Here is an 18,584-nt window from a genome sequence, read left to right as displayed (position 1 = left end):
AGTTATTGTCAGGAATTTTGTCTTCAGGGACTGCGGGCTGTGCGTTCGTGGGTCTGACGAGGCTGGAGGGGCGGGGCTGGCCGCAGCCGTGGGTGGCTCCTGGGCAGCCGCTCTCACAGCCTTTCTTTGCTTCCACAGTCGTCACTGCGGACGCCTTCTGTGCCATAAATGCTCGACCAAGGAGATTCCTATTATAAAGTTTGATCTGAACAAGCCCGTGCGAGTTTGCAACATCTGCTTTGATGTGCTCACTTTGGGCGGGGTCTCTTAGTGAGCCCCCAGGAAGGTCCAGGCCACATCCTCGGTCGCCTCCCCAGCAGCTGCTCTGCCCACCAGCCTGACCCGCCCAGAGCAGGAGCTGGCAGTCGTCCTCCCGCGGCAACAGACTGGAACAATTAAGGACCAAATGGCGTGATCGATCTCTTCAAATGATTCTGTATGATTGTTGTGTGTCGGACTGTGATCGAGGTCACGAGTTGTCTCATTAATTGGACCAGGCCATGTAGCCTAGGTGGTCAGTGTGATAGGAATTAGTCCCCATTTTGCTAGCAACATCCAAGGCCACTTCGGAAACCATTTCCCTTCCAGTAGCCCGGTGTCTGTCTCAGAGCGTTCGTGAAGTCTTCCTGCCTGGACGGACTTTCTAGGCAGAGCCTGACCGTCCGTACGGCAGCTGGCGCGCCCAGCGGCTCGACGAGAGCTGGCTTTACTCCAGGGTAAGTGGCTGCGGACTTTTCTGCACAATGTTTTCATAAAGATCATAGGATCCTCTTGCCCTGAAGTCTCTCTCTCTCTCTCTCTTTTTTTTTTTTTTTTTGGAAAAAGCTAAGCTGTATTTTTAGTGAGCTACCCCTTTAAAAAAAGGTGAAATCTTTCTAAACAGGGTTCAAAGATGAGAGCTGAAAAACTTGTGGCCTTAACAACTGAAAGCTTTACCAGTATTCATGTTGCTCGGGTGTCAGGATTGCGCTTTGGCCGCGCCACCTCCGAGCAGCCGTCTCCTCCTGTCATCTCGCTGTGTCCTGTCCCCGGAGTCCTCTCATCTCCCGCTGGGCGCCGCTGGAGGAGATGCACCCAGAGTGTACTGCACTTTTTATATAGCTGCGTTATTGCCGATTCCAATTTAAAAATCCATATTCAACAGACCCCTCCTGCATCTGTGCCCCGGCGATGTCAAGGATCAGCCTTGACCGGACCTCAGCTCACACTGAGTCTTAAAGGGAAAACTCCTGCCGAGTGTCGTGTCGAGCAAGAGAGTCTCACGGGCCAAGCGAGGAGAAGGGGGACTCTCTGACCTCGGGCCGACAGGTCCCATCTCCTCGCCCGAGGGCTTCTTGCTGAACGATTCCCGGTCGTGCCGTGCGTGCTGTCGGTCCCAGGTCCCAGTTCTGTGTCGCTTGTCCCGCCCCTGAGAGCCGGCAGCCGAAGGCCCTGGCCCAGCGTGTGCTGAGTGAGGCCCCAGAGCTTATCAGGCCTTAGCGGCTGCTGGTATGTACATGAACCCATTAACCCACTTCATTTTTTTGAACGTTTGGCCAGTTCTTTAAATATGCACATTTGAAGAGAAACTTCTACCACTGCTTTAAAAAAAGATAAAAACAAAACTCTGAGATGAACCATATGTGTTGTAGTTACACTCAGAGATTAACAGTCTCAGCCATACATACTGTTTTTTTCAGACATTTAATAACCACTACATTTTTTTTTTTTTTTTTTTTTGCATTCATGAAGTATGGATACATGTATAACAGGGACTAAATGTTTTTTTGCAACAGGCTGGTTTTTTGTTTGGATAGCGGGATGTCCTCCGGGTTGCTGGAGATTTACATATCCTGTTGCCTAAAAATGTGTGTAAAATGAGCTGATAAACCAGAGTGCTACTTTTTTTTTTAATATTTCTGTGATTTATAAGATATATATGCTTTCTATGTTAATATGAGCTTGTGCACAGTGTTTCAAGGAAAAAATTAATTAGAGGGGTTTCCTTGTCCCCTAAAGTCTGTGACATATTTCATATAGAATTTTTATAGAAAAACAACTAGTCTTGGCAAACACCTGACCATATGAAACATGCGGTCAGTTTCCATTTTCTGTTGCCTAAACAGGGCCCGAGGAAGTAGGCCTTAGTTAGGTGGCTTGGTTCTTTAACTGGAAAGATAATTATGCTTCAGATAGGCATTGAGGTGGTCGGTACTTTTATAGCTGTTCTTTTAACATTTGTGGTGGAGAGAGGAGGGCAGGAATTCAGTCAGGGATGAGGCTGATTGTCCTGTCCCTGCCCCACCATTACCAGTTCCAGTAACAATCTTGCCTCTAATCGCACTTCAAATCATGTTTAAAATATGTTGAGTCAAACTTCCTTTTTCTTCGTGGAGTCCAGGGATAGCAATGGTACTTAGCCGCCATGGGGTGGGGGGAACATGGCGTGAGTTCCACATTGGCTTGGGGGTGCGTTCTTGGAGCTCTAGAAAGAGCACCTTTCCAGAGTCTCGGATCTCCCTGAGGTGCCGACGTGCACGGGGCTGCGTGCCGCAGGGTCCTCCAGTGGTGGCTGCCGGGGGCGGGGGGGGGCTGTGCATGTTCTCTGTCCCCTCTGTGCTCTCCAGGCTGTCACACTTGATCCTACAACTGCCTAGCTGTTCTTGTGAAGTTTGAACCCATAGCTTAAGTACTACTAATAGCAACATCTCAATTTTATTTATCCAGAAAGTTGCCAACTGTAAATGAGTAGAGCAGGAAGAATGAACTCTACGGACCTCTAACGTGTCGCGTCAGTCAACATGTGACCCTCACTTAGCTTTTAACTGCCTCTTGCTCATCCCCAGATTTATGCTACAGTGTGTTCTTAACAGCCTTTTCTTTTCTTTTTAAGAGGAGGGTACAGACCCTGTGCTATGTATAAATGGAATGGCTAGAACGATCTCGCAGTGACCCTCTAACACAGGAATTTTCCACAAATTTAAGTGCCTCCCCTTAGGACTTCTTGACTTGCAGCTGTCTTTTTAGTGGTGTCTCACTGAAGGAGGTATTAGCGTGTGTGTTCTGTTCGGAGCTTGTTGCTGTGCGTTGTCCACCCCGGTTACAGTTTCGTCGAGGCCAGACGAGATTGCTCGGTTCACCTGCCATATTCTCTCCAGGAGTGGGGTCCCCGTGACTGTCAGTCCTCTACCTCAGAGCCCTGGGTTGTTTGTGACCGCCCTGTTCAGCGTCTCACTCTTCTCCCTGAATGGGGTCCCTGCGCGGAACTCGGCCTGCATGTGGGTTCCCCACCCCTCCCCATTCGTGTCTCCCACCTTGTAGGGAACAGTGTGCTCATCTTGTCCGCAGGCGTGAAGTGGAAGAAGAGCCTTGGGGCAGGGGAGAGCCTTGATCTCCATCCAGCTTTTTGGTTTTTTTTTTTTTTTTTTTTTAATCTGGAGAAAAAACTCCATTGACCTATATAATGCTTAGGCGTGAGAGGCAGACTAAGCCCCACCCCCCAGGCGATGGTGACATGAGCAGGTAAATGCACCGGTTCGGTGACAGCCCCCCTTGGAGCTTGCAGGTTGAGACCGTGATGGAGCTTCTGAAACAAGCTTTCTTCCAGGACCTAGGGTTGCTTCCCTCAGGACCAGCCCCGGGAGAACCGGGCCCAAGGCTGGCAAACCCAGCCCTTGCAGATCTGAAGCACCAGAGCTCCCCAGCCTGTGCTGTGGAGGGGAGGGAGCAGAGGGGAAACAGCTTTCTGAAGGGGTTTGGAAGCCACATTCCCCTTTTTTGTGCAAGTAATTTAGAGAAGAGCTGATTATTTGACAAGATAAAAACTAAACACTTGTTACATTTCCAGAAGTTATCATAGATGCCTTAAAGACTTTCTTTGGAAGATCATTGCCTGTACAGTTACTTTTTGTGTGTGGCATAAATAATGCAGTAACCTGTTACAACTGACAACGTTGGTTTTCTGTAGCTAAGGAGTCTTGAGTTGGCAGCCTGCTCGACTTAATGGCTCAATGTCCTTTTTGGCAGATGTGTGGAGCTGGCTGTTACCATGACAACCTGTGTGCTATACCAAGGGGAGGGGCTGGGCAGAAACAGCAGGCACACATTCGGGTTGATCACCTTGGCTTCCAAGCCATCCGGGTGGTGCTCGGTGTGGGGCAAGGGCATCTTAAGAGGACCATGGCGCGTATCAGCATCGTTTCTTTGGAGTCTGTGTAATGGAATGTATTTTTCAAATACTGATATTTGCATTTTCTGTAATAATTCCTTATAAATAAAATGAGGTAAAATTGTGCATTTAAATTGGAAATCTTAATAACACATTTGTAGTTCTTTTTAATGCAAAAAGTACCAATAAGCATTAAAAACAAACAAACTTTAAACTCTTGACATGTGAATACATTTTTTAAACCACTACTCTCTCGGAAAATTTGGATTTCCAGTGCTTTTCAGAAACACATTATTGACAGCAGTCAAAAAGTAGCTATTTTAGGAGTTTCCATTGAGGTTCAACAGGTTAAGGACCCGACGTTGTCTCTGTGAGGATGGGGGTTCAATCCCTGGCCTTGGTCAGTGGGTTACAGATCCAGCTTTGCTGTAAGCTGTGGTGTAGGTTGCAGATGTGGCTTGGATCCAGCATTGCTGGGGATGTGGCGCAGACTATGGCTGTGGCTTAGGCTGCAGCTGCAGCTGCAGCTCCAATTTGACCCCTAGCCGGGGAACTTACATATGCTACAGATGTGGCCAAAAAAGAAAAACAAGTAGCTTTTTTAGGCATAACAACCAGCTGCCCGCATGTACTGTGCTCTTGGCCAGACTTCGGCTGATGGTGACGTGTCTGATCCTAGCTACCCAGTCTCTGTCACCGACCCCACGCGGCTCTCTCGAGGGGCTCTGGAAATTCCCTCTCTGACTCCATTATCTGGGAGCAACTCCAGAGGATCCGCCCTTGGTGAGGTTTCTGCTGGTTGTGATCTGAAGGGAGGACCAGCACTGTGAGGTTCGGAGAAAACTAAGGAAGTTTAGAATTTCACAAGTTAAAATCTATTGATCCATAAGCCCCCCGTGCAAATTGTACACATCTAGCAGCGTGCCTGGCCCTCACGCTTTCTTGAACTACTGTTTTCCTTTCCTTTACCTGTCTTCCATTGTGCTCACCCCTAGTTTGGACCAGCTGTTTGCTCCTGCTCCAGGGTGGGCAGAGACATACCAAACTGGAAGCATGAAGACAGCAGTGAATCAGGACAAGAACCTTGAGTTCTAGGCTCAGCTTCATTGCTTTGTGTCTTTATTAAGTTCTTTGGGAGTTACCGTTGTGGCACAGTGGTTAACAAATCCGACTAGGAACCATGAGGTTGCGGGTTCGATCCCTGGCCTCACTCGGTGGGTTAAGGATCCGGCGTTGCTGTGAGCTGTGGTGTAGGTTGCAGATGAGGCTTGGATTCTGCATTGCTGTGGCTGTGGTGTAGGCTGGTGGCTGCAGCTCCAATTAGACCCCCTAACCTGGGAACCTCCATATGCCATGGGAGTGGCCCTAGAAAAGGCAAAAAGACCAAAAAAAAAAAAAGTGTCATTCTAGGCAGAAGGACAGCCTGGGTGAGGGAGTCTTAGGCATAATGCAGTGAGATGAAGGCCCGAGGCAGCGGTGCATGGGGGCCAGGGGTGGTGGGAGCACTCCAGGTGCTGAGAGGAGAGGGCCATCGAAGGGCCTCGTGTTCTGCTGCAGAGCTAGTGCCTGATGCCTACGGGTACGGGAGCCAGGGAAGAGGTTTCTGTGGAGAATGCCCACCCGTCAAGATGACTGGGCAGTGGGGAGGATGGGCTGGAGGGGCGCGTTTAGACCCCTGTAGGGATCCAGGTGAGAAAGGACTGCCTCGAGGGGAGAACTGGGCCTAGATGAGGGGGTGCGAAGGGGAGAACTCCAGATGTGGGGCTGCCAGGCCCTGGAGACCCGCTGGGAGCAGCGGCTCGGGGATGACTGCCAGGCTTCTCACTTGGTGTGACTGGTACTTAGAGGTGGTGATGGTGCGACTGTGCCACGGAACGAGTGGAGTGCTGAGGGAGAAGGTGCAGATCGCATGCCAAAACCTTGGCGTCCGGGGGCCGCCTGGACGAGATAGCAGGTCCGGCAGTCTGAGTGGCCGCAGAAGGTGGAGTAAGAGGAGCTGGCGGGAAGGACTCGTGGAGGAGAGGGGTCTTAGGGAGGCTGAGGGGGACACCCGGGGAGATAAGGGAAGTCAGGAAAAAGCCGGGGGGCCCTCAGATATGACAGGTCAGGCGGGTGATCAGGGCAGGTGGCTGTGGGTTGGCCAGTTCAGGCCGCTGTCAAGCAGGGAAGGGCAGAGACCAGGCGACCGTGCTGCACAGTGAATGGGGGCTGAGGGGCAGAGACCCTGAGCACGGGCAGCGTTTCCAAAAGGCTCAGCTGGGGCAGGAAGTCGACACGGTGCTTCTGAGAAATGTGGCCTGAGGGAGTGAAGGATGGGAGCTGTTGAACGTGTCCTGAGAGGGGGAGCGGGGCCTGAAGAGGTAGGAGGTGCAGGAAGGGCAGGTGACGAAGGCGCCGGGCAGCCAAGGGGCCGAGCAGAGTCCAGGCCTGAGCAACGGCTGTGGGCAGAGGGCGGGGAGCCCCACCAGCCAAGGGGGGGTCCCTCCCCTGTCTGGTCAGCCAAGCTGGAGCGCCACCGAGTGGGATTAATGACAAAGGAGAGGAAAAAAGAGAAAGGAGGGGGAGAGAACGTTCCGATGAACAGCCGCAGGGACTGGGAAGTGAGGTGACGGCGCAGATGAGGAGATGGTGCACCTGAAATTGCACCCATTTCCTTATCGCTAAGGTAGGAACACTCCTTGCCCCTGGCTGCTTCACTAGAAACCAGGGGGTGATGGGCATGAATGCTGTCTGGTGTAGATGACAGGTGACCTTGAACTGTTGAGGCTGCTTGTTTTGCACTTGGCAGCCTTGCCCAAATTTTGTGGTGCTAACCAGTGTCTGTGTCGAAGCAGTGAAATCTTTTACTTAGAATGCAGACTTCTTTTGAAAACACACCACCCTGGAAGTTCCCGTCATGGCTCAGTGGTTAATGAATCCGACTAGGAACCATAAGGTTGCAGGTTTGATCCCTGGCCTTGCTCAGTGGGTTCAGGATCCAGCGTTGCCCTGAGCTGTGGTGTAGGTCGCAGACACGGCTCGGATCTGGTGTTGCTGTGGCTGTGGTGTAGGCCGGCAGCTACAGCTCCGATTGGACCCCTAGCCTGGGAACCTCCATATGCTGCAGGTGTGGCCCTAAGAAGACAAAAAAAGACGACAAAAAAACCCCAAAACAAAGCCACACCACCCCTATTCTTAAATGTTTAAAAGAGAAACAACACCCTTGCTTTTAAATTGTTGCTTTGTTCCGAGGCAGCTGGATTTGCTGCATCCATACAAGTAAAGGCTTTTCCATTTCTCGAATTAGCCTATCCTGTTTTCACCTCTTGCTGAAGTGGTCTAGCTCAGAGTCACTCAGTGTGGCTTTCGGTTGTAAATTCAACCAAAGCCTTCCGGTAGAGAGCTTACATACAGAAAGGCCGTCGAAGTCGGGGGTCCCGGCAGTGACCGGAACAGGGTTAACACCTTTCCTCCCCATTTTAGTTTAGTCGACCTGCAGTGTGTGAGAGAGTGGCTCAGTCACGCAGCTGTCTGTAGCTCGCCACGCCTCTACCCGTTCTTTCCGCTGTGGTTCATCACAAGATGCCGATGAAGGATCGTTCCCCGTGCTGTACGGGGAGTAGGACCTTGTTTAGGCGACACCGTTAATTTACACGACTTTTCTGGACGTGTCTGCTTGTTTCGGAGGTGTAAGGGAAAGACGGGGTCTCTCTTGCCAGTGCCCCCGATCCCCCGACCAGGTTGGGAGTTAGAGACAGGGCACAGCTGATCTAGGCGGTCCCAAAGTCTTGGAAGGAAGCTCCCGGGGCTCCCCGCCTCTTTGTGTGTCCAGCCGGCTAGTTTTGAGTTGGTCTTGTGTGTGCTCACTCACACCTGCGGACTCCAAAGCGGGTGGGCGAGGAGATGAAGGGCGCAGTGGCGGAAACAGGCTGACGGTACGCGGCAGGTTGCCAAGCTGTGGCCTCAGGCACCAGAATGGTGAGTCACAGTGAGGCGGCATCAGTCACGTTCGCGGAGCACAGCCACGCTCCTCTCCTTCCAGGCCCTCTTGGTTCAGGTCAGGAGCCACTAGGCTTCCAGGCAGGGCTCTTGGTGGGTGGGCAGCATACAGGGAACCACTTTAGAGGGGGAGGGAGCACGAGGTGGCCAGGGGTGGGCAGCCTGGGTACTCGGCCAAGCTGGGGTGGTCCAAGTCCCCACGATTCCTGTGTGGGGGGCTGTCCGGCGTCTGGTCGCTAGGGGCGCCGGTTGTTTTCACGCACACGCAGTGGGGCTCCTTGGCACCTGGCTTAAACAGCTTCCTGGGGACTCCAGTCCAGTCTCTGCTCACACCTCCACTAGGGAGAGAATGAAAGAGAACTTCTTAAAAGCAGGCACTCCTGCGTTTCTCTGGGAAGGGGAGAGGACGCCGTGAGGCAGGGCTTGTGAAAGGCAGAAGCCAGCCCACTTCCCATCTTGGGGGCTTCCTGGGGCGGCGGTCTGCCGTGGTCACCAGGCCTTCATGCTCTGAGGGCAGGGCCACGGTCCTTTCGCTGTGGCCCCCGCCCGTGCTCCATGCCTTCCTAGGAGGCAGCACGGCTTCCCTGCATTGCTGGCAACGCCTGTGAAAGGCTTTCCGCCCCTGGCCTGGGAGCTTCTCCGAAGCAGTGTCCGGCTCTGACTCTCTTCTCCCTTCCCCGCCACATCCCAGTGTGGGGCTGTGTCTGGCCCTTAGCGTCTGGGGCACTTGGGTGAGGGTGGAAAAGCCAAGGCCCGATGGGTCAGCCGTCTCTGGGAGGCCCGGGTGCACGTGCAGGCTTTCCTGCCCCTTGCGCAGGCCTGGTCCTTGATGTCTCCGGACTTCAGAGCTGGAGGATCAAGCTCTGGCCCAGCACAGCGGAGCAGCCTCCTATCACGGGCAGAGGGCCCTAACTCATCCTAGGGCAATGAGTTCGGTCTCCAGTGGTCCCACAAGCCTTGGAAATGGGAAATGAGCTTCTTGGAACCAGTACCCGGAAAGGTTCCAGTGCCTGGACCAGGATCACGCGCTGTTTGAGAAACACCCCACCTCAGCGTTGGGGCGCAGAACTGTCTCCCTTCCCGGTCCCTCTTCCCCTCCTTGCGGCCATCCATCCCCTCCCCCCAGTCCCTGCTCTGGGGGCTCGTTTCTCCCAGTCTAAAGGGAGCAGACAGCCGTGCACTGGGCTGAGGGATTGGGACGGGCCAGACTCTTTGGGGTGGGTCTGGAAGAGCTTTGTGGGGAAGGCAGAGCCTAAGCAACTCAGTCAAGAAAGCGGGACGGGGTTACAGAGACAGAGATGAGGGCTCTGGGGAAAGGGGAGGGAGCAGGCCCTCCGAGGGAGCAAGGACAGCATCTGAACGCACACAGGCCTCTGGGAGCCTTCCTGCTTCAGGCTTGCATCCCAGCAAGGACCATCTCGGCCCTAGCTCCTGCCCTTGAAGCGTGCAGGCCAGGTCCTACCTGCTCCCTCCTTCTGGAAACACGCTAACCCTGGAGAAGCCCAGTTTCCTGAAGACTGGCCAGGAGAGAAAGGGCTTTTCCTCTTTTCCTTCCTGCTACCTTTACTCCCGCTCCCCTGAGTGAAGGCAGAGGACGTGTGTGATGGGTACAGTGACTGGGCCTAGAGAGAGCTGGTGGCTTTGGCTGCTTGTCCTCGTCCACACAAGCAAGTACCTCAAGGAGCGCCAAAAGCCATGGCCTCTTCCGGCAGAAGAGGGGGGTTCTGCCCAGGTGAGCACGCAGGGGAGCCGTCTCCTTACCCTGCAGCCTCCCTGCCCCTCCTGACAGAGCGGGGCTCTGACTGTGAGGCCCTGGAGCCTGGGCCGGGGAGGGCGGCCATCTAGTTTCCGCATCTTCCCCCCGACGCCACCCCCCGCCCCCGCCCCAGGAGGTAAAGGAGGTGTGGGGACGTGAACTGCATTTGAGTCCAGGCTGGCCTCAGGAGTAAAGGAGGAAAAACGTGTTTTCTCCAGCCTCCCCAAACCAACCTGGAATCCTCCCCAAGGCATCTATCCTAATCTGCTCACCCACTTTCTTCTTACAGGAACAGACGCCTCCGTTTGGCCAGTACTTCCTGGAATTATGTAGAATTTGCAGGGTTTTTAGGACAGCTCCTCAGGGCATCACTGCCAGTGCCCCCCGCGCCCCCCCTCCTGTTGGCAGGAAGGATTTGTGCTGACAAAGAGGAGACGAAGCCCCCTGGATGGAGGGACAGGCCACAGCCAGCAAGAAACAGCACCCATGCCTTCTCGTTCCCAGACCAAGGGCTCTTCAGCAGGGCCTTTGGGGAATTAAAAAAAAAAGAAAAGAAAAAGAGAAAGCAGTTGCCCAGGTCTCAACCCTCATATTCTCATCCAGCTGTCTAGAGTGAGGCCCCATTCTTGTCTTTTTGCCTTTTCTGGGGCCACTCCTGCGGCATACGGAGGTTCCCAGGCTAGGGGTCTAATTGGAGCTGTAGCCGCCAGCCTACACCACAGCCACAGCAACACGGGATCCAAGCTGTGTCTGCAACCTACACCACAGCTCACGGCAATGCCAGATCCTTAACCCCCTGAGCAAGGCCAGGGATCAAACCCGCAACCTCATGGTTCCTAGTTGGATTCGTTAACCACTGCGCCATGAGGGGAACTCCCAAAGTCCCTAGGGATCTTAGCCTGCAGCTGAAGTTGGGAATCCCTATCCCAGAGCACAGGTATTTTGACAAAGTTCCCCTAGATGAACAGTCAGCTCATGGCCTCACTCAGCAAGGCAGACAGGGTGACCAGGCGGTGGGATGTGGGCGCGGGGCAGGAGGAGCAGGAGGAAGCCACGTACCTCTTCGGGGAACACCAGAGGCGGCTGCCCCGGGCGGAGCTCCACTCGGCATTGCACGGGGGGAACCTCTGCTTCTCTTCCAGGTCCTGCTTATTTGCCTGCACGCCTCGGGCGATCATGGCTTCTGTCCGGGTCAGTTCTGGGGTGGGCAGCCCATCCTGGCCATAGAAGCGTCCGCTCACCCTTCCTGTGGTAACAGGAGAGCTGACGTCAGTACAGCGGAGGGAGCCTGGGCGTCTGCAGCGGCGCCAGTAGGGCTGAGTCCCAGCGTTTGTGCCTTAGGCTCTGCCGCAGCCCGCTGGCTGCTGACTGAGGACGAGCTGACCGGAGGGACTCGTGCTGCCTCCCATCCTGGTGCCTCTCCGCATCTCCCACGACTCCAGACAGACGCCTCCCTGTGCTAGGTGTAGAGTCCTCCAGGGCAGAAATTATGAACCCTGTCTCCCTTCTGAGTTCCCCGAGGGCAGAACCTCTTGGGACTCACTTTTCAAATGTTCCCCAGTGCTGGAGGCTCACAGTAGGTGTTCATTCATTCATTGACGAATGAATGGCTTACCTTCTAACGTTTTGTGGCTCAGAGCTTCCCCACACTGAATTATTTTGTCTTATAGAACATAAATGATAAGTCGTTCATTGAGCGCTCGCTCAGTGTCAGGAGCTGTGCTAGCATTTTACCAAGGTTGTGTAATCCTCGTGACCCCTCTGGAGAGGAATGGGTGCTCCCATGGTCCCGGGAGAGACTGGGAGGGTGAAGAGCTGCAAGTCTCCGAGCTGGTCAGTGGCTCTGGCCCCAGGCTCATTCTCTCCTCTCACCATTCTTTTGTGGCTCCGCCCTTCAACAGCCACACTGAGAGGAAACAGGTTTTAGTTTTAGGGGGATCTTTTTGGGTCGTGCCCATGGCATGTGGAAGTTCAGGATGGAACCTGAGCACAGCAGTGATAACGCTGGATCCTTAACCCACTGAGCCACCAGGGAACTCTTGGTTTTAGTTTAAAATCTCCATCCCTGAGAGAATGTCTAAGATCTGAGCTATGGCAGTGGCCAGCCAAGTGGTCAGTGAGCTTGTAGGCCAGAGCCAAGCAGGGGGCAGTTCTCCTTAGGTGCAGGGACCTTCAGCTCCAAGTCCTGAAGTGCAAGTGGCCTTCCCAAGCAGCACCTGTCACATGGCAAGAGAAGCAGCAGAAAGCACTTGAAGGGTCGACCAAGGAGGAGGTAGCAGTCACACCTTCCCCAGCTGTGTCTGCCCAACCTCTTCAGTCCCTGAGAACTAAGATTCCAGGGTGAGTTCATGAACCCAGGATTAATAAGATCATCCTCTCGAGTCCAACTCCCTCTCTTGACTTTTCTGATTCTATTTTTTTTTTTTTTTTTTTTGTCTTTTTGCCTTTTCTAGGGCCACTTCCCGGAGCATATGCAGGTTCCCAGGCTAGGGGTTGAATCAGAGCTATAGCCGCTGGCCTACACCAGAGCCACAGCAACACAGGATCCGAGCCACATCTGAGAACTACACCAAGCTCACAGCAACACCGGATCGATCCTTAAGCCACGGAGCAAGGCCAGGGATCAAACCCGCAACCTCTGATTTTGTCCTCTAAGGAGGCAAATATTAGCCTCTGTCTGTCCTACATGAATTGTTTCCCAGATGGAAGGTAATGCTCGTCAAATATTTGTTCACATCAGTTGTGTAGGGCACTGCGCTTGCTTCTTAAATGAGAAGCTACCTAACAGTGTCCTAAAGACGGTTTTGGGAGTTCCTGTTGTGGGTGTTTGTCAAGACCACACGCAAAGAGGCCTTGAGCCTTCCTGCCTGTGTGCTGAAGCCACAGGTTTGGAATGCAGTGAGACAGGGAAGCTTCCCCCACCCGGGCTGCTTGTTCAACAGGTTCTGAGGCAACAGGCCAAAGCCACAGGTTGGACAAGCCTCTCCCAAGATGCCATGAGTGAAGGAACGAGGTGCCCCGGTCTCTTCCTTCTGGGACATAGCGCCACACTAACAACCAGAGTTTAAGGTGAAAAAGCCATGGGTGTTTTTCAGATTTTAACCTGGAGTCCAATCCCCGAAGAATTCCACCCCTTAAAAAAACTGCGGGACACATAAATGAATGCCATGGAAATGGCCTGGAGAATACCCACCAATGAATTCATAATTCTTCTCGTAGAATGAAAGCCAGTTTTGGAGTGTCAGCATCTCAGAAAATGACAGGTCAGATACATCATCCACAAGGCCTGTTTCAGAGTAGTCCCCGGTCACAAACGCTCTGGATGCATCTCGGCCTGTAGGAGACATGCTTCCAGCAGATTGACTTTTTTTTTTTTTTTTTTTTTTTGTCTTTTTGCCATTTTTTGGGCCGCTCCCTCGGCATATGGAGGTTCCCAGGCTAGGGGTTGAATCGGAGCTGTAGCCACTGGCCTACGCCACAGCCACAGCAACGCAGGATCCAAGCCGCGTCTGCAACCTACACCACAGCTCACGGCAACACCGGATCCTTAACCTACTGAGCGAGGCCAGGGATCGAAACCACACCCTCGTGGTTCCTTATTGGATTTGTTTTCGCTGCTGTGCCACGACGGGAACTCCTAGACTGATATTTTAAACAAACTGATCGTGTTATTCTCTTGCTTAAAAATCCTCCCTGGCTTCCTTTTGCCCTATGACAACATACATGTCCCTTAACATGCCACTCAGGGCCCTACGCCAGCTGCCACCCACCTCGCCTTGCCACCGCGCTCCCTTTCTCCCCTCCCCCACTAGATCAGGCCTCTGCTAACACCAGGATGCTCTCCTTAACACTTGTCACAAAAATCATTCATTCGTTGCTTATGTAACTATTTAGTGTCTGTATTTTCCACTAGTCTGCATGTTTTAGCAGGGAAAGGAACACACCAAACTCCTTTACAATCAATTCCCCAGTATGCGGTAGTGCCTGTTGTTGTTTTCGAGGTTTTTTTTAGGACCACAGCTGAGGCACATGGAAGTTCCCAGGCTAGAGGTCAAATCAGAGCTACAGCTGCCAGCCGACGCCACAGCCACAGCCACAGCAACGCCAGATCCAAGCCTTGTCTGCAACCTACACCACAGCTCACAGCAACGTCAGATCCTTAACCCACTGAGCGAGGCCAGGGATCGAACCCATGTCCTCATGGGTCCTAGCTGGGTTCATTAACTGCAGAGCCATGAAGGGAATGCCATTGTGCCTGATTTTTGGTAAATTCTCAATAAAATACTGACTGAATGAAACCCGCTCATTTAGAATCACTTGGTTTTCAATATGAGTATCAATTCAATGAGGAAAAGAATAGTCTTCACAGCTAATGGGGCTTGGATAACTGAACAGCAACATGCAAAAGAATGAAATTACCACACACCATATATAAAATTGTCTCAAATCAATATGAGTTAAAACTATCTCTTACAAGAAAACATAGGCGTAAATCTTTGTGACCTTGGATGAGGCAATGGTTTCTTAGGACACCAAAAGCACAAGCAATCGCAGGTAAAATAAACTGGATTTGGTGAAAAATTTTATATTTTGTGCATTAAAGGATACTGCAAGAGAGTGAAGGCCCGAAACCATAAAACTCCCATGAGAAAACACAGGCAGTATGCTCTTTGGCATTGGTCTTAGCGTTATTTTGGGGAATATGTCTCCTCAGGCAAGGGAAACAAAAGCAAAACTAAACAAAGGAAACGACTTCAAACTTTTGCACAGCAAAGGAAACTATCAACAAGATGAAAAGGCAGCCTACTGAAAGGGAGAAGATATTTGCAAGTAATACATCTGAAAAAGGGTTAGTATCTAAAATATACAAAGAACTCATATAACTCAACATCAACCCCCCCACCCCCCCCAAAAAAAATCTTGCAAGTTAAGCTTTGTCATGGCTCTAGTTATTGCTGTGGATCCCTGGCCTGGGAACTTCTGCATGCTCTAGGAGTGGCCAAAAAGAAAAAGAAAAAGGCAGAGGACATGAAGAGACATTTTTCCCAAAGGATACTCAGCATCACTAATCATTAGGGGAATGAAAATCAAAGTCAGGAGATATCGCCTCACCCCTGTCAAAATGGCTATTATCAAAAAGAAAACAAATAGGAGATCCCGTTATGTCTCAGCAGGTTAAGAACCCGACTAGTATCCATGAGGATGCAGGTTCAATCCCTGGCCTTGATCAGTGGGTTAAGGATTCAGTATTGCCACAAGCTGCAGCATAGATCACGAATGTGGCTCAGATTCCACGACGTGGCTGTGGCAAAGGCTGGCAGCTGCAGCTGATTCTACCCCTAGCCTGGGAACTTCCATATGCTGTGGGTGTGGCCCTAAAAAAGAAAAAAAGTAGGTTATTTGTTGCCAGGGGCATAGTAGGAGGAAATGGGGAATGACTCCTAACAGATAAGGAGTATCTTTGGGGGATGATAAAAAATGCTCTGGAATTAGTTAGTGGTGGTGTTTGCACAACTTTCTATGTTAAAAACCACTGATGGAGCTCCCACAGTGGTGCAACGGGATCAGCCATGTTCCTGCAGTACCAGGACAAAGGATCTATCCCCCTCTGGGCACAGTGGGTTAAAGTATTTGGCCATTGACACAGCTGGAGTTGATCCTTGCCCTGGGAGCTACATATGCCGCCAGGCAGCCAAAATGAAAACAAAAACACACTGAATTGTACTCTCTTAAAAAGGATGGATTTTACTTATTTATTGGCCATGCTCACTGCATTGAGAAGTTCCTGGGCCAGGGAATGAACCTGCACCACAGCAGTGACCCCAGCCACAGCAGTAGCAAAGTGGGATCTTCAACCACCAGGCCACCAGGGAACTCTGATAAGCTTTTTCAAGGAAGGCAGACAAGTACGTCTATACTAGAAGCAAGAACGATTCAAGCTTCTTAGGGAAAATTTGGAGTGGGGTGAAAGAAAAGTCACTTTGGATTGGAACACACTATAGAAATGATTAATCAGCAGGGCAACTCTGAGGGCAGGGCCAGGGCCTCACTCATCTCTGCCTTGAGAGCTAGGCAATGTGGCACAAAGTAGGTATTCTACTGGCGGTGAAAGAGTGAACAACAGGCAAGAGATGTATTTGTTCAACCTAAGTCACGAAGAGCGGTGGGGAGACAGGACAGAGGCAGGTAACAGGTGCCCACAGTCCTGCCAGAGTCAAAACAGACCAGAACGATGATGTATCTGAGAACGGCCCCCAAAGTGGTCTGACAAATGTGGGTAGGAAAAAAAAAAGCAGATGAATAAACGAAGGAACGAATGAATGAGTGAATGAATGAAACGCAGTCGGCAACCCGCCCGCGTCGTAGCAGGAAACGGCGGGAGCCGCCCGGCTAATACCTGCGAAGCCGCTATACGGGGCCCCAGGTTCGTAGTGCCTCCGGCCAGAGGACACATCGTAGACGCGGCCGAGCAAGGCCAAGTAGAGGCCAGGGTCCCCAGGGCGGCCGCGATAGCGGGCCAGCTCCTCGGGTATGAAAAGGCGGAAGTCAGCGCGGGGACTCCACCAGCCTGTCAGCCGAGCGATCATCGCCGCCACCGCCGCCGCGGCCAGGCCCAGCCAGAGCCCACGCCCGCCGAGCCTCGGCATTTAGACAGCTGTACCCCTCCGCTGCTCCGAAGTTGCCACCTCCGTCCACAACCAAGATGGTGGAGGAGCCGCCGCAACGTCATCGGCGCGACGCGCGCTCTCCCGTGTCCTCCTGTCGTTAAGGGGACCACGGAAAGGGAAGTCTTTGGCAAAAGCGTCACTACTTAGCTCCAACTCTTTCTCGTACTTTACCAGCATAGGTAGTGAACGTGGAACGATACCGAGAAAGTGAGCAGCGACAAGCTTTCTGGGCCCTCAAGTTGCCGCCCCCAACAAAGATGGTGGCAAAAGGAGGCTGGGGGATGACGTAGACATAACTGGAGACGCACCCTCCTGGAAATCCGGCTGTCCTCGGTTAGCTGTTTCACGACAGCCGGTGGAGTCCGCCTGACGGCGTCGTTGCGACAGTAGTCCTCGCTTGTGGGCGAGGAAGCCGGAAGCCGCAGCCGCCGCCGTCGTCCCCTCCCCGTCCCCGCCCGCCGGGTGCCGTCGGAGGTTGACAGGTCGTGGCGGGGAGGCGGCGGCGGCGGCCGAGCCGGGCGCCCGAGGCGGAAACCCCATGGGGAACGCTCCGAGTCACAGCAGTGAAGACGAGGCGGGAGCCGCCGGGGGCGAAGGCTGGAGCCCGCACCAAGACTGGGCCGCGGACTCCGGCACGACCCCCGGCCCGGGCCCCGCGGCCCCGGCGCTGCCCCCGGCCGCGGCTCTGCTGGAGCCGGCTCGGCTGCGAGAGGCGGCGGCTGCGCTGCGGCCCACCCCACCCTGCGAGTCTCTGGTGTCTAGGCACCACGGCGCGCTGTTGCGCTGGCTGGAAGAACGGCTGGGCCGCGGCGAGGAGTCCGTCACCCTGGAGCAGTTCCGGGAGGTGCTGGAGGCTCGTGGCGCCGGCTGCTCGGGCGAGCAGTTCGAGGAGGTCAGGGCTGACTGGAGATTGTGGGGCGGGGGCAGGGGCAGTCATCCCCAAGGGCGTGAAGAGGTGGGTGGTGGCTTTGGAGAGCCTAGGCGGGAATCCATAGGGTCTGCAGGTTCTGAAACTAGGAGCAAGGGTGTGCCGGGACCTATACTGGCGCTTCCAGCCTGCTCGAGCGGGTCGACTGTGAATCTCTTTAACCTTTACTGGGCATGTAGAAAGCCTAGGTCGTTCTTACTCAGAAGTACTGACCAAGCCTAGATGTGTCTGCATGTTGCTGTAGTACAGACCTTTGCGCTGTCCCCTGACACTGGTTCAGCTGCCCTCTGGAGCTTAGTGATCATGCTCCAGAATGGTTTAAGATGTGGTGCAGGGATCAAGGGAGTGGCCATGAGAACCATTCTGTTTTATAGGCTCGTGGGTTTTTAGCCCGCACCTTCCAAATCCAGTGTGGGGGCCCAGCAAATGTGGGAGGAGAGTAACATTTACTGGAAAAATTCACATTCTGAAAGGCACTCTCACCACAAAAACTGGCTTTTCCAAAACACATGTTAGCTTTTAGGTTTTTGAAGAACCATGTTTTAGACTCTCTTAAATGTCCCTCGAACCTAAAACTGATAGGCAAATACCAGGTTTCATGTGACTACTTGTAATTGTACAGTTTGGGGCATAATCATCAACGTCATCTCTGCTAAGTGATGAACAGTGAATTGATTCGGCAAGAAAATGTTTTCCTTAGAAGAGATCTTGGCAATTATCTATACCAAACACTTCATTTTATTTTATTTTTTTAGGGCCGTATCCTCGTCATGTGGAAGTTCCCAGGCTAGGGGTCGAATCGAAGCTTCAGTTGCCAGCCTACACCACAGCCAGAGCAATGTTGAATCCGAGCCTTGGCTGTGGTCTACACCACAGCTCACAGCAACGCCAGGTCTCGGACCCCACTGAGTGAGGCTAGGGATCAAACCCGCATCCTCATGGATACTAGTCAGGTTTTTCTGCTGTGCCACAATGGGAACTCCCCCAAACACTTCATTTCAGAGTTTAAAAGAGAACTGATCTAGGCTTGCCCTGTGAATCAGTTGACAAAACTGAAACTGTCACTCAGATTTCTTGGGGAGTTTTTTGGTTTGTTTGTTTGTTCTG

General features: G+C 52.8%; 3 protein-coding genes across 24 annotated transcripts in view; 2 read left to right on the top strand and 1 right to left on the bottom strand.

Annotated features, from left to right (window-relative positions):
• The window catches only part of ANKFY1 (ankyrin repeat and FYVE domain containing 1), an 88,930-nt gene extending 78,484 nt beyond the window's left edge, over nucleotides 1-10,446 (top strand). For 4 of the 10 annotated variants that reach the window (XR_002337325.2, XR_014821500.1, XR_001299971.3 and 1 more), the window contains 2 exons: nucleotides 139-716; nucleotides 884-4,361. Coding sequence is in view for 4 of the 10 variants with exons in the window: in XM_021067694.2 (XP_020923353.1) it covers nucleotides 139-271 (133 nt within the window). In the remaining 6 variants the exon portion in view is untranslated. Of the gene's footprint in view, nucleotides 1-138; nucleotides 4,362-10,170 lie in introns of those variants that run through there. The other 6 variants (XM_021067694.2, XM_084985392.1, XM_013981229.3 and 3 more) reach the window with 2 other exon arrangements.
• Nucleotides 4,295-17,089, bottom strand: CYB5D2 (cytochrome b5 domain containing 2). 11 transcript variants are annotated; one of them, XR_014821606.1, is made up of 5 exons: nucleotides 16,279-16,595; nucleotides 13,075-13,215; nucleotides 10,941-11,127; nucleotides 10,154-10,407; nucleotides 4,295-9,153 (listed from the first exon to the last, which is right to left on the bottom strand). XR_014821606.1 is itself a non-coding variant. In XM_005669123.4 (5 exons), the coding sequence occupies exons 1-5, from the start codon at nucleotides 16,526-16,528 to the stop codon at nucleotides 9,044-9,046; spliced, it is 735 nt and encodes a 244-aa protein (XP_005669180.1). In that variant the 5' UTR covers nucleotides 16,529-16,595; the 3' UTR covers nucleotides 5,237-9,043. The 11 variants fall into 11 exon arrangements, 8 of the variants coding, with proteins under 8 accessions (XP_005669183.1, XP_020923357.1, XP_020923354.2 ...); XR_014821605.1 differs by having other exon boundaries at nucleotides 4,295-8,463; XR_014821607.1 differs by lacking the exon at nucleotides 16,279-16,595 and adding an exon at nucleotides 16,858-17,089 and having other exon boundaries at nucleotides 5,237-8,463.
• The window catches only part of ZZEF1 (zinc finger ZZ-type and EF-hand domain containing 1), a 112,353-nt gene continuing 110,703 nt past the window's right edge, over nucleotides 16,935-18,584 (top strand). For all 3 annotated transcript variants that reach the window (XR_014821468.1, XM_084985291.1, XM_084985290.1), the window contains exon 1: nucleotides 16,935-17,441. Coding sequence is in view for 1 of the 3 variants with exons in the window: in XM_084985290.1 (XP_084841416.1) it covers nucleotides 17,088-17,441 (354 nt within the window). In the remaining 2 variants the exon portion in view is untranslated. The remainder of the gene's footprint in view (nucleotides 17,442-18,584) is intronic.

This window comes from Sus scrofa, chromosome 12, assembly GCF_054392235.1.
Source record: "Sus scrofa isolate SSC_HxYL_T2T_F1_AM1 chromosome 12, Sscrofa_HxYL_maternal_Yorkshire_Landrace_v2.0, whole genome shotgun sequence".
Classification (NCBI taxonomy): domain Eukaryota; kingdom Metazoa; phylum Chordata; class Mammalia; order Artiodactyla; family Suidae; genus Sus; species Sus scrofa.
This window is presented reverse-complemented; position numbering and strand designations above follow the sequence as displayed.